The 13898-nt window shown below is 40.4% G+C and overlaps 1 protein-coding gene across 4 annotated transcripts in view; it reads right to left on the bottom strand.

Annotated features, from left to right (window-relative positions):
* Nucleotides 1–8354: 8354 nt before the first annotated feature.
* NDST1 (N-deacetylase and N-sulfotransferase 1) overlaps nucleotides 8355–13898 on the bottom strand; it is a 99044-nt gene continuing 93500 nt past the window's right edge. For all 4 annotated transcript variants that reach the window (XM_032209290.1, XM_032209289.1, XM_032209288.1 and 1 more), the window contains one exon: nucleotides 8355–12745. In XM_032209290.1, coding sequence (XP_032065181.1) covers nucleotides 12626–12745 — 120 coding nt within the window. In that variant the 3' untranslated portion in view covers nucleotides 8355–12625. The remainder of the gene's footprint in view (nucleotides 12746–13898) is intronic.

Raw genomic sequence — 13898 nt, 5'->3', positions numbered from 1 at the left:
TCATATCCAATGTTCTCTCTAAGCTGTGCGGGTGCACGGCCGCGCACCTGGCAACAAAACATCGTGCGGCAGTTTCCAACTGCCGCGCAGTGGTTTTTGTGAGACGCCTTCCACGATAATAGGAGAGGAGAGCCAGCCTGGAGACAGCAATCAGTTCTAGGTCCACAAGGCAGAAAGTAGCTGAGAGAAGGGGTGTGGGGGTTGGGAGAAGGCATGGGACGGACTCCCAGCAGCGGCTGCTCGGATTTGCCATGAGAGAGAGAGAGAGAGAGAGAGAGAGAGAGAGAGAGAGAGAGAGAGAGAGAGAGGAGGGAGGGAGGGAGGGAGAAAGAGAGAGAATGAATCCCTCCTTCCTTCAGCCCAACACTCTTGCTGGCATCCCAGCCAGACGAGAGGGACTGTAGAGGGTCTCCTCGAATCTAGGGCAGCGAGTCATTCTATGGGAAAGTTGCCTCTTGGAAGGAATGACTTGGCTTGGCTCCCGCTTCGTCTCTCCTGCCTCTTTGCTTCTCTGTTCGGTCGTTGGGCAGCAGATCGAAAGCGGGAGCCAAGCCGGGTCATTCCTTCCAAGAGGCAACTTTCCCATTGAATGACTCACTGCCCTAGACTCAGGGAGACCCTCTGCAGTCCCTCTTGTCTGGCCGGGATGCCAGCGAGAGTGTTGGGCTGAAGGAAGGAGGGATACTCTCTCTCTCTCTCTCTCACACACACACACACACACGCACGAACAAAACCATTTTTCTCCATTCCAATTCAGATCCTATAAATCAATTGCTCTGTGAAACATCTGTGAAAAAAATTCAGGTGCTCAGGCATGAAAATATGCCGCTCAAACACTATACTTTTTCGCATACACTGAAAAAAAATTAGAGGGAACTTTGGTCATATCATATAAAAAATAGTACTGGGGCACATTCAGGCTGCATTTAAAGTGATAGGAGGACGAACCCATTATGATATTTTGTTTCAGCATCCATTAGTGATGTTCTTTGGCCAACTGGCAGCTTCTAAGATCCCGAAAATAACTTTTGCTTTAGATTAAATTCTGGAGAAAACCAGAGAAAGACAAGTTAAGTAATCCAAGTTGCTCATTGAAACCACTGCTTTGTGAGCAGTACAGAAGGTTTTTTTTTTAGAGGAAGGATATCTGTTACACAACAAACAAGGGAAGAAAAAACCAAAACACATTAGCTGAAACTGTATCCCCGTTACGGGATCTGGGAACTCTATTTGTGTCCTTGTCATCCGACCTCTTTGGAGAATACATTCCAGCAGGAACAAGCCACAAGCACCAAAACACTGCAAATGGCTTCCTGGTAGCTGCATAGCAGGAGTTCTGTGGCTAACACAAAGAACCAAATCTGGCACCTGAAGACACGCTAACTTATTCGGAGCCACTTTGGGGAAGCTTTCTCTGGATTTGCAATATTAGAAAACTCTAACTTGCATTGCTCTGTTCCCTCTTTGATAATGTTGCTGCCAAATTAGCAGAGAGATCTATTTGTGGTGATGCTGCTAATAGCTCATGAATCCACCCTGTGCTATATTAGCGTGAAAACTGAAAAGATAGGTCAGCTAAAGTTAGATTTTCAGTTCCTATGCAAGAAAAAAACACTAAGATGGCCTATATGTAGAAATATATAGGTTACAATCTGTACAATGCCGTAATCCTACAATTGTCTTTTCTTCATTTATGCCCGATTTTTCAATAAGTTCCTTACAGCACTTTGTATGCTAGCTCTAAATTACCTAAATAGACGGGGGTGTTTTATGTCAGCTTCACTATAGAAGAAAATGAAATCAAAAGCTCTATTAAATCCAGGGTTCAACCATATGAAAGTCACTTGTTTATCAAAGTAACAACTTCTTCTGTGGCTAGGAAAGCTGCCCTTTCCCTCAATAAAAGTGAAATTGCTCCTAAATGGGTACAAGTTAGTAGTTTTTCCTTCAAACATAAAATTAAGAGACACAGAACCACAGAATTGGAAGGGGCCCTGAGGGTCATTTAGTTGAACCCCGCTGTTCAATTCGGGATCCATTCAAATATCTCTGATAGATGGATATGCAGCAGTGGTGGGATTCAAATAATTTAACAACCGGTTCTCTGCCCTAATGACCAGCTGGGTAGGCGGGGCTCAGTGTTCATGTGACTGGGTGGCGTGGCCAACTCAACATCACTCAGGTCGATGGGCGCTTCGCCTTAACTGTTACAATGGAATAAGGGTTAACCGGAGAGGCAGTTTCTGTAAGGAGGGCAATCAAAATTAGGCTAGAAACAACAGCAGAATGTTTCCTGCCTTCCTTACAGGATTAGCCCTGAAAAGTGGGAAAAAACAAAAGGAGATTTCTTCCAACAACCGGTTCTCCAAACTGCTTAGAAAGTTAACAACCGGTTCTCCCGGATAGGTGCGAACTGGCTGGATCCCACCACTGATATGCAGCCTCTGTTTGAAAACTTCCAATGACAAAGAACTTACCTCTTTGTTCCAATGGCTGACAGCTTACAGAGTTCCTCCTGATGTCTAACTTGAACTATTTCCTTGTAGTTTTATGTGTGGATTTTGGTCCTGCCTTCTGGTGCAATACAGAATGAGGACAGTTCTCCTACTTTTGTGAGAACCTTTCACACATTTGAAGGCTGTTATCTAGTTTGCATAAGTCAAATAAAGCAATAAATCTCAACAAGGAAGTGCTAAGAAGGATGGAGTTCTCAGACATAGACAGAGAGATATAGCAAGCACACCTAAAGAGCTCAGATATTAGTACACCAACACTTGGAATATGAACCAAACAGGGAAAACATGAAGTCTTTGTAGTGTGTGTGTGTGTGTGTGTGTGTGTGTGTGTGTGTGTGTTAGACATGACATTGGTGATGTTGGTATTATTGAAATCTAAGCCATGATTAAAATATGGTGTTCAAAAGAAACAGATGCAGCAAAAGGTTTACCTCATATGTGGAGAATAATTACATCTGTACAGAAATCTGTGACACCAAAGATGAAAAGCCACCTGAAAGCATCTGAATGAATAATAAATAAATAAAGATATAATAATTACACTGTTGTGGGTGGTACAATAAGCCATCTAGCCTACCAGAAGTCATAGATAAAGCCTTTACAAATCAGATGATGAGAATATCTTGGTATCATAGGTGTGTGATAATGGGAAATTTCAACTACTCTGGTATCAACTAGGAATCAAACTCTGCAGTAGGTGGGAAATTCAACAGGTTCTTCTTGGCCTTGAGACAATTTTATTGTCCAGAAAAGGGAACTAAAGAATTGGTTATACTGAGTTAATACTTTCTAACAGCCTATGTGAGATGGGAGACTATACAAATATGATATTAAAAAAAAAGAATCAGAGAATGGTTGAAGAAATGGATATTATAGAACAGGGAAGCAGTTTGCAATCTCTGATTTGTTTTGCATCTGGAAAAAATCCATAGTCCTTGGTCAAAATTCCTGAACGATCATTTCCTTTTGAGTCAAGCCTCTCACCTTCATTCATTGGTATATTCACTACTTAATAGTATCTCCACAGGCTCAAAACAAAACAATTGAGATGATGTTATTGATAGGCTTGAGGATGTTCGTTATCAATTGTCCTTCTCTGGTTACTGTTTCTACACAATATCTCTAGATTTGTATTCAAACAATAAAATCAATGGTTTGCCTCAGCAGCTACACAAAATAAACATATACCAACGACTGAAATCTTTAAGTAGCCATCACAGTTAAATGCCCTCCTAGAGGAAGTGGAATAAATTTACATGCCATTTCTAGGCTCATGAAACAGCAATAATTCCCTTGCCAGAGCTGCTTATAAGATATCACCAATGCACACTTTGTCTCTATCTTCCCCCCAAAAAGGGTAATGTAAATTAGTTGACCGATAGCGCTAGATGGATTGGAAAGGCTTATTTGTCAGTTCAATCGCATCACTGCTTTAAACATACCTTGACTGTTCAGGAGCATAATATTCCTTTTATAGACTTGGAAAGGATCCCATTTCCGCACATGTTACTATTTGTTGGAGCAGTGTGATTTGACAGAACCTTAGGGCCCTGCTTTTTCTGCCTCACTAATTAGGACAGCAATCATTTTTCAAGTTGCAATTATGACTTGTCTCCAAAGTAAGAATATTCTCCCTTTCTTCCTCTGAGCAAGAATAGCTTAACATCTCTCTTCAAAAGCAGGGAAATGTGTTAGGTCTGGAGGATTGTGCTACTCCTAGGATTAGGTCGGGAATTAGCAGCGAAGCAGTGGTATAAGGAACCACTCATGCTGGCAGAGGAGGCATGCTGCGGATCCTGTCAGCCAACTATTTCGGCTGGCAGACTCCAAGAAGAGGGCCTTCTCTGCTGTTGCTCCTGCCCTCTGGGACATGTTCCCCACCACCACCAACAATGTGATGTTGGTTCCAACTGTCTTATCTTTTTGTAAGGACCTGAAGATGTGGCTTTGCCAGTCGGCTTGGAAACCCAGTGGAGGAGTAGAGCAATGGAGGTGGCTGATTAACAACAGATCCCAACTCTCCCCTGCCTTCCCCATGTGTCCTTGGTTTTAATGTCTAATTTTAACGTTTAATATTTTAGCTTATATTAAACTGTAACTGTAAGTTATAGTAAAATAGGCGGCCAATAAATTTCATAAATAAAATAAAAATAGCACTTCTTCATGGCATCATCATAATTTTAACACTTTACAAAAAAACAGTAAATCGTATGGTTTTTATTAGCTGCTACTGATAAGAATGTATATTATGTCTCATTTATATTTGATTTCTAATTTCCAGTTGACCTCATGAGGCTGGGCAGGGACAGCCAAAGGGCCGGATGTGGCTCAGAGCTATAAAATGTCCAGGTCTGCAATACTGACATGTTTTTGTGAAGAAAATTTATGATACTGAATTGTTCTTAAGCCAGCCGCAAGCTGATTTGACAATATATTCCCTGTTGCAGTGGAAGAAAATATTTTTTCTCTCTGCAGAAACCAAGTCACAGAAAGTACATCCTTGCCAATGATTGCGTGTGGAATTCAAGACCTTTAAAAGACGCCCTAAATCAGAGCTTATGCAGTGTCCACACTATAAGTGTCACCCTGTAATAAAATGTTTTTCTATTACCTCATGGTTAAATTTAGATGGAAAATGAGCTTGTGGCTAATATTATTCCTTTGAAGTAGTTGCCTGTATGTATTTTGTATGTAACTGTGAGAACATGGAATACCACAAAAATTACTTGCACTTCATTTTACTTCCTCTGAATACAAAATGTCAGGTTTTATAAACTGGGGACATATTAATCTGAATTTTCACTAGGGATGAAAAGACCAAATCTTTGTGTGAGGCTCCAGCAGTGAAAAACCTGCTAAATTCAAAAATAAAGACTTTGGAAAATCTCCAGTTAGTGGAGCAGCAGAGCTCCAGCAGAGATGGCCTAAGCTAAAACAAGCAAGCACATGTTCAGTGATGCCTGGAAGCAGATACTTCTCTCTCCTCTAGCCAGGAGGCACTGCAAAATCAGAAATATAGGTAATTCTTGCCTTATGGTCTCATTTAGTGACTGTTCCAAATTACAATAACACTGAAAAAAGTGACATGACTATAACACGGTATGACTGTTGCAGCATCCACATGGTCAAAATTCAGCCTCTTGGCAACTGACTCATATTTATGACGGTTGCAGTGTCCAGGGGTCATATGATGACTATTTGTGACTTTACCAACAAACAAAGTCAATGGGGAAGCCAGATTCACTTAACAACAGTGTCACTAGCTTAAGAACTGCGGTGATTCACTGCAAGACAGGACAGAAAATGGCCCAAAATTCGCTTAACAATTGTCCCACTTAATTTGGGGCTCAATTGTGGTCATTAAGTCAAGGACTGCCTGTACACTTTTTCGTATTGGTTGGTAAAATGTTATCTCTTCTCCAATAAAAGTAGCTGTTGGTATCATCGTGTGCAAATCCTTCTAATTCTTCTCATGCCCTTCAACTATCCGATTACTATAACCAGCATCAGAGTTAGCTGTACCATGCACATATAAACTTTGTTGCCCTTCCTAATCAAATCATTTGGGGCATTCAATGTTCTGTTTCCTTTACCAGCCACATCCCCTGACCAGCAGCAACCACAATCAGGTCTTCCTATCTACTCCCTCTAAGTAATGAGCAACTGCTACCTGCTTAGAATTTGGATCTTTGAATATGAGGAGCCTTCACCCCATTGTCCTCACTGGAGAAAAGCCTCAGATCCAAATAAAAGTCAGTTGGTATGTAGAATAACAATACCTACATTATTTGAATACTGATGAAATGCAACAGGGAGATAGAAAGAGTGCAGTGATGCCGTTTCTGTGGCTGCTATAATTATCTGGCTGAAAGCATTGCAGCCACGCAAGGGAATCATTTCATTCAGAACCATTTCTACGCTCCAAACAAAAGCTAAAGCCAAGCAGCTTTATTTCAATCAGTTTTTCATATCTCCAAAAATGAGGACAAATACAACTATTGGAGAAACTTCATTTTTATCGGCCAATTGCCAAGTTGTTTCTAGGCAAATGCTGCCACCTTCTGGGAAAAACACATTATCATCAGGGAATACATTGAATGTTGGTGGCCATCGCATTTCTTATTCCTTCCAGTTTATATCTGAAATTTTATCTGCAGATGATTTCTCCCCCCCCCCCCTACACACACACACAGTTTTTTAAGAGGGTTATCTTAAATTCGTGGTTATTTTGTGTGAACAGTCTCCACAAAACGCCTGTTTATGGTCTGTTGCAAATATATTTAGAATCACATATCCCAAACCACTGGTCAAACCAAATGTAGCACAGACCCCATAGATGAAAAATGGTCAATTACATAATTCTTTCATTGATTGGTGATCGTTGGGCTGTTATATTCCCTCTGCGATGAGTTTATTTATGGAGGTTTCCCGATGCCTTTATGGAGATTTCCACGCCATTGCTTGGCAACAATACGTGAAAGTTTGTCCCTTATTTTATTCTGGCCGGAAGTCTTCAGTTCCCTCATTTAGTCTGTAGCACGAGAATTCCCTCAGAGTACTAGTCAGGCTTTCTGCAAAATAGGCCAAGCCAGCTTTGATCCCAGTGCTAAGTGCTGCCACCTGGCAATGGTTTCCAGTGGTTTTAGGGTTAAATAAATCATGAAATCTTGAATTCCAAGCAAGCCAGATTAGGCCTCCTCCGAATTCCATCCGCCGGCCAGTGTCGACTGGCGACTACCCAGAGGAGAGCCTTCTCTGTGGCTGCTCCGACCCTCTGGAACAAACTCCCCGTGGAGATTCGAACCCTCACCACCCTCCAGGCCTTCCGCAAAGCCCTTAAAACCTGGCTGTTCCGAAAGGCCTGGGGCTAAAGAACCGTGGCCCCCGTCTCGAATGGTATGACTGTTGTGTGTTTTAAGCTATGTATTGTTTTGTGTCGTTTTTAATTTTGTCTGTATCCCCCCCTTCCCTGGTTGAATTGTGAGCCGCCCTGAGTCCCCTTCAGGGGAAAAGGGCGGCATATAAATAAAATCAACATACAAGCAAATCTGATCTAAAAAAAACTCAGTGTTCTTACATATTTGGCATCAAGTAAATGGCAGCCAAACCCAGTTCAATGAACAGGATTATTCCATTATTTATTTCGTTTGCATTGTTATGCAACTCGTACATATTTAAAAGATTAACTATGACCATGGTAAAATGTTAGGATACCATCTTTTGGGCCTTAAATAGAGTACAGATGAATTTAATATGTGTGTATGTGGGGGGGTGTTGTCTGTCCAGTCCCAAACATGAGCATATAAACCATCGAACTGTTGTTTGTGGTCAGAGAAGGTTTTTAGGCAACAGATCAGTGGTGGGTTTCAAAAATTTTTGGAACCTCTTCTGTTGGTGTGGCCTGCTTTCCGGGTCCACTGGTGGAACCTTTTCTAACCGGTTCGGTAGATTTGACAAACTGGTTCTACCGAATAGGTGCGAACTGGTAGGAACCCACCTCTGCAACAGATGATAGAACTCTTTCATTGTATAAGAAAGCCATTGTTTGGGGAGGGAGGTTGCCCAGAGTCACACTGGCTGACCTTGAGGCAGGTGCTGGAAGGAAAATTAAATTGGTACAAAAATCTAAATTGTAAAACTATAACCGAGTAACAACTTCTGGAACAGCTTTGGAATTGTCCCAAGATTCTGGCAAGGGACTACATCAAGTTTGGGAGCTTCAGCTTGTTAGTTCTATTTCAACCCTCATGGACTTAAAAAAAATAATAAAGTTCAATTTCAACATCAATATCAAAGAGTCAGAGAAAATTTACAGATATACAAAAACGGGCCACAAAATTAACTAAAAACAGACAACCCCATTTTATTAGCAGTTAGTTCACCAGGACATTACATTAGTGACACAGTTTTCTGAACCCAAAATGAGTTCAAGTACAGATTAAAAATACGGGAGAAAGACTTTTAAAAATATTCCCTCCCCTTTCCTCCCTCCCACCATGACAAAATAACCCCTACCCTTCCCAATGGGAAAACATACAGAATCTCATGCAAACATGACAAAAGGAATTCCCAGAGTTCTTCCTTTTAACAAAAAACAAAAACCTCAAACAAAAAACAAAAGTGTCCTTCTTCAAATTCAGATTTTAGTTAAGTCCTCTGTTACCCAGAGAGAGTGGTGTTTTCCAACTATTGCTGACCAACTTACTATGTGAAAAGGCAAATGTTTCCTCCTCTCTCTAGTGTACATTAAATCACACCAGCATTTGGGAGCAGTACAAATTAATACTTTCCTTACGCACATTCTAAATTTTAATTCTTTTTTGCATGTCTCGCTTTTGGCAACATTCTACACCATGTAGACTGTTATCTTGAGAAGCTAAACTTTAAATGTTGTACATCATTTTATTACTGTAAGACAGGGATAATAATAATATTCAAATGAGAATGACTTTTTAGGTAGCAGTTACCATTGCTTCTGTGGACTGCCTTAAAACAGCTTCCCGAAGGCCATCATACAGATAAGTAAGACTGTATTTTCACCTTATCAATTGCTTAACTTGGTAGTTTGATTCAGGTATCCTGATGCACAAAAGATGCACAGAGAAACTGCACTCAACAACAGGAGTAAAAAGGGGAGGGGTGTAAATCCCTTGTTCTTAAGTTGTAAAGTTTTATTCTATCCACAAAGGGCAAAGGAAAATATATTGTTTTGCAGATTATAATTTCAGAGTTTTGTTTTTGGTTTCTGCATTGAAGTCTACTCAGAAATCTGAAGTCGTAGCAAAATCAACCCAGTACTGGACAGCCTTTTGTGTGCTCCAAGCCAAAATTTCTCAAAGGAAGCTTACCATTTCTGATTAATCACCCATATCCCAAATGGACCAATACAGTCTTTCCGTTACCATACTTCAGCAGTCACTTTTTTCTTGACTCCCCCCTCCCTATTTTTACAATGGCTTGGAAGGGACAGCCTGCTGACTTTGTGTCTTATTTCATAAGGCTGAAAATGTCAAATGTTAAGGTCTTGTCATTTCAAGTCTGTCACTGCATCTTTTCTGCCAATAGCCTCCTTCGACATCCATGTTTTTCAAACGTGGCAGGTGTTTAAGATGCGTGGACTTCAACTCCCAGAATTCCCCCAGCCAGCCAAGACCTCTGGATGATTTGCAACAGAAGGGCAAGCTAAATTTGCCAATAGATGCAATTCTGCCTCCTGCCCACCCCCAGTCATATTCATTCTACCTTAAATGTCCAACTAATTAGGGGTACTGGGAAGCTTGGAACTCTTCAGCATACTTTGCTTTCAAATAGAGCAAATCTGTTCATACAGAAGGCTGCACGTAAAATACTGTATTAAAAGAGTTGGCAACAAAATGTCATCTTCCCGTGTTTGATCTTACTCGGGCTTGTCTCAAATGTACATTAATTACTGGCATAGCTGCCTAAACAAACATAATGAAGGTGAAGAGGAGTAATTAACTCAGAGAAGAACAATGGTAAGAACTATAAAGAGGGATTGAAAAATCATAATATTAAGATTTAGAGGGATTCGATCTCAGTCTTCCTATATCTGAAAGCACATCACGCAGAGATGTGTTATCTACAATGCAAGACTGCAGGATGCAAAAAAATAGATTAAGACACAGAAAGACAGATTGTGATTATTAGAGGGTGGGGAGCTCCTCCTAATATTCAGGGAAATTTGAATTTCAGTGAAATAAATTATTTTACTGGTTAATTTCAAGTAGAGGTGAGGCAAGGCAGTCAGCTACTGGGCATGTTTCAGTTTAGATTACTGCACTAAAGGGTTATACAGCTCTTTGCAGCTTTTACTCTTATTTTACTCAAATGTTTACGAGTCTATGGAATTTCATGATCCACTAGATGGTGCTAACACACAGGATCAATGGGAACAAATGTGTTGAAGCTATAGCTAGATTGTGATGGACTTTAGAAGAACTGGAATTGAAGCCACAGACAGTATTAGAAGAATTGCCGACACTGGTGTGAGAATAACTTTTGACCTCTACGGAGTTACTCTGACCCAAAAGAGGCCTATAAGCTTTTGGCAGCAATTATGGGCAGTCAAGGTCTAAGTTAAGAAGAAACCTTTTCTTGCTTCTGCCTTTTGTCCAAATGTTCATTTATGGAACTAGTGCTAGTATGATTACAGCTTCAATGAAAACCAGGACAATATGGCTGGTCTAGCAAATCGCTTCCAGTATTAGAAACCTTTAGGCAAAACAGGAAGATATTCTGGGAGGGAGGAGGAAGAGACATCTACCTCCAAATTGAAAAAGCTTGGAAATCTTTTTGATACCCCACTGTTGCATTTATAGTAAATGTTTCTTCATTAGCAATACTAACAAGTTTTTTTAAAAAAAAAAATATTATAGCAACTCTCCAACTTTGGATCAAACAGTAGTCAGACCAGTCTAAATTCCAGTGCCATTAATTCCTCCACTGAGGAATTAAAAAGGCTTTTCAAAAGGCTTTGACTCTTGTCATGACCTCTGTTTTTCCTGTCCCCTCTGGACTGCAAGTTTAACATGCCTTTCCTATGACACATCCAATATGTAGCAGGACAGAACAGAATAAGCCAAATGGGGGGAAATGGGTTCTATTTACCTTGTTAATGTAGCTCCAAACACAGACAGCAAAGATGGGCAAGTGTGTATATGTGTGTGTGCATGCATGAATACACAATACTATTAGCAGCATATTTATAAATTCCATACATACACATATACACACAAAGGAACTTAGTAAACTAGAATAAGTGGGTTATCGGAAAGTCTCAGTCACAGCTCAATAAGACACATTGGACAGGAGGAAGTAATTGAAAAATAGACAGCCACAGGCTTATCCTAAAATGATTCTAACAGAAACAGACATTATGATGACAAATCAACCAAACCCATGGGCCATTTTTTTCTATCCTCTATAATAGCAAAAAGGTGGGAAAATAAGACCCTAATACTTGGGAATACCCACTCTAATATGTATCCCCTATCCCACTCCAAAATGTTCAAAAAGAAAACTACTAAAATACTGTTTGTTCAGTACTCATGAAGATCAATTCTCGTAAGTTGTATTTAGGATGACCATTAGAGCAAAGTTTACACATGATGCTAGAATGTCATCCTCTTTCAAACAGGCAGGATATGTGCACCAGAAATAAAAAAAAAAATATTGGATTCAATTATTGAATCTCAAACCACATCTCACATAATTGTATGTTGAAACCAGAGACAGGGCTGTAAGAAGGGCACAAATTAAAAGATCTCTTTGGAGCAAATTCTCTTGCCAACATTGTCAGATGACTATGTTGCTCACGCTTGGTCATTCCATCCCTTTCCCAATATATTTCTAAATAAGAAGACAGAAAAAATCCATCTGGGATAATCTAAATATTGCCAATACCAAAGTCCTCCAAAGTCTTTCGTATAAAAACAGAGCATCTGCTTTAACTAAGAACTCTGCTCCAGAACACTATGTCAGTCCTATCTCAGTCTGAGCCCAAATTGCATAATTAGGTCCATGCTTGAAGCATGACCTCCCTCTGGCTCCATGTTCATATTACCAATGATGTTCTGCTGCAAACCCATACATGTGCAGGACTATTATTCTTGATCCCTGGCGAATTCTTGGTTCTCTCGTGCCATCTATCCAAAGAGGAAGAGTCATTTTGTTGTAATATTATTCCAGATATTGGAAATAACATGTGAGGAAAACTCAGATCGTTACAAATCTTCTTCACCAAAACCTGGCATTATAGCCAAGGAGGCACACCTCAATACTTTCAGTAAAGCTGGGGTCTTCAGCAATCTGGCAGAAATAGATGTAATAGTCCTGGCTTGGCCCTGAGGCACAGCTTGTACATCAATTCCAGTAGTTCTTCAGATGGCTGCTTTCTTCCAAGCTTCCAGGTTTAACCATGTTGGCAGTTTCCCATTTTTCCTCAAATATCTTGAATGGATATTGGTCAAAATGCTTCTTCTCTGTTGAATATCTCACATCTTATCACATCCTGTTGGCCTGGAGTAGAGGTTTGAGATCCTCCCCAAGGATCCATTCTACTATTGCTTAATACAAGAGATTTGAAGTGGCTATCTAGTGTTCTGGAGTTCTTCCCGCAGCCAAGTTGGCAGTGTCTGGCCAATTTTATACAGTAGCTTGGATAACTCTATGTTGTGGTCCCTATAATAATCTCTCAAGAATGCTCTGGACTGCATGAGGAAGAAAGAAAAGAACAAAGAAACATAATTAAATGCTATGATTAAATATAAGATGGTGTTAGAGGGACGGAGAACCCTGGAATGCATGAATTATCAAGCCACAGGAGACATCTCCTCCACTAGCTGCCAACCAGGGCTATCCTTACAGGAGCCACGACAGAGTGCAGCAATGGGAACGTCACTGCTCTGGAAGCTGCAGAACACAATATATTAATGCTATCATATCTTTTTCTCTAAAATCAGTGGTTGTACTATAATTCACAAAAATGTTGGTGGCTCTGAAATGAAAGTTACTCTCCAATCTGAAGACTGAGGAAATGCTATATGGCAAGTGAGTATATACCTGAGGGTGTCTACACATCCTACTAGTGGTGGCTGATGTCCAGGCCCCCTACCTTAAATGTTGCCATCTGATGGGACCTCTTGCTGGCCGCCCCAACCCTTTGGAACAGGCTCCCACCTGGGATCTCATAGATCCCTATCCTATTAGACTTACAACAGGATATGAAAACCTGGCTCTTCCCACAAGTATAGGATGGGGGTTGAGGTGCAAGAAAAATTGGACTGGTGGCTGGGAGAAGAATAGTTTGTTTTTAACCATGTTTCCATTGGTGGTTGTAAACTGTCTAAAGTCACATGAAATAAGCAGCCATTTAAATAAGTAAGTAAATCCAAGCAGAATCAGGGCAGGCTCCCAATCAAAACAGATTGTTTTCAACTTGGATTTAACTCATAAATTATGAAGGATTCTTTGTCTTTCAACAGAAAATAGCTATAATCCTAAAATTGCAAAATGTAAGATGATTCTAAAGCATTATTCTATAGGGGGGGGTCAGGTTTCGGTAGGTAATATAAGAAAAAATCAAAGGCAACATGTTATGTTGATTTAACCTCCCAATATACCTACAAGCCTTCAAATTTAGGGTCTATTTACTATAAGCATCATAGAAACAGCATCAGCTGTGAGGAGATCTTACCCTTCGGCAAGGTAAGGATACAAGAACCATCCTAGCAAAACTACCATATTTTTCGAAGTATAAGGGTACCTGTTTCCCTCAAAAAAGAGGCTGAAAATCTGGGTGCGTCTTATTTACTGAATACAGCATTCTTTGCCTCCCAAAACCCCGTCCCCTTCGCAGAATGG

The sequence above is a fragment of the Thamnophis elegans genome, chromosome 2 (assembly GCF_009769535.1).
Source record: "Thamnophis elegans isolate rThaEle1 chromosome 2, rThaEle1.pri, whole genome shotgun sequence".
Taxonomy (NCBI): domain Eukaryota; kingdom Metazoa; phylum Chordata; class Lepidosauria; order Squamata; family Colubridae; genus Thamnophis; species Thamnophis elegans.
The sequence above is the reverse complement of the archived record's forward strand: the minus strand, read 5'-3'. Positions and strand labels throughout refer to the sequence as shown.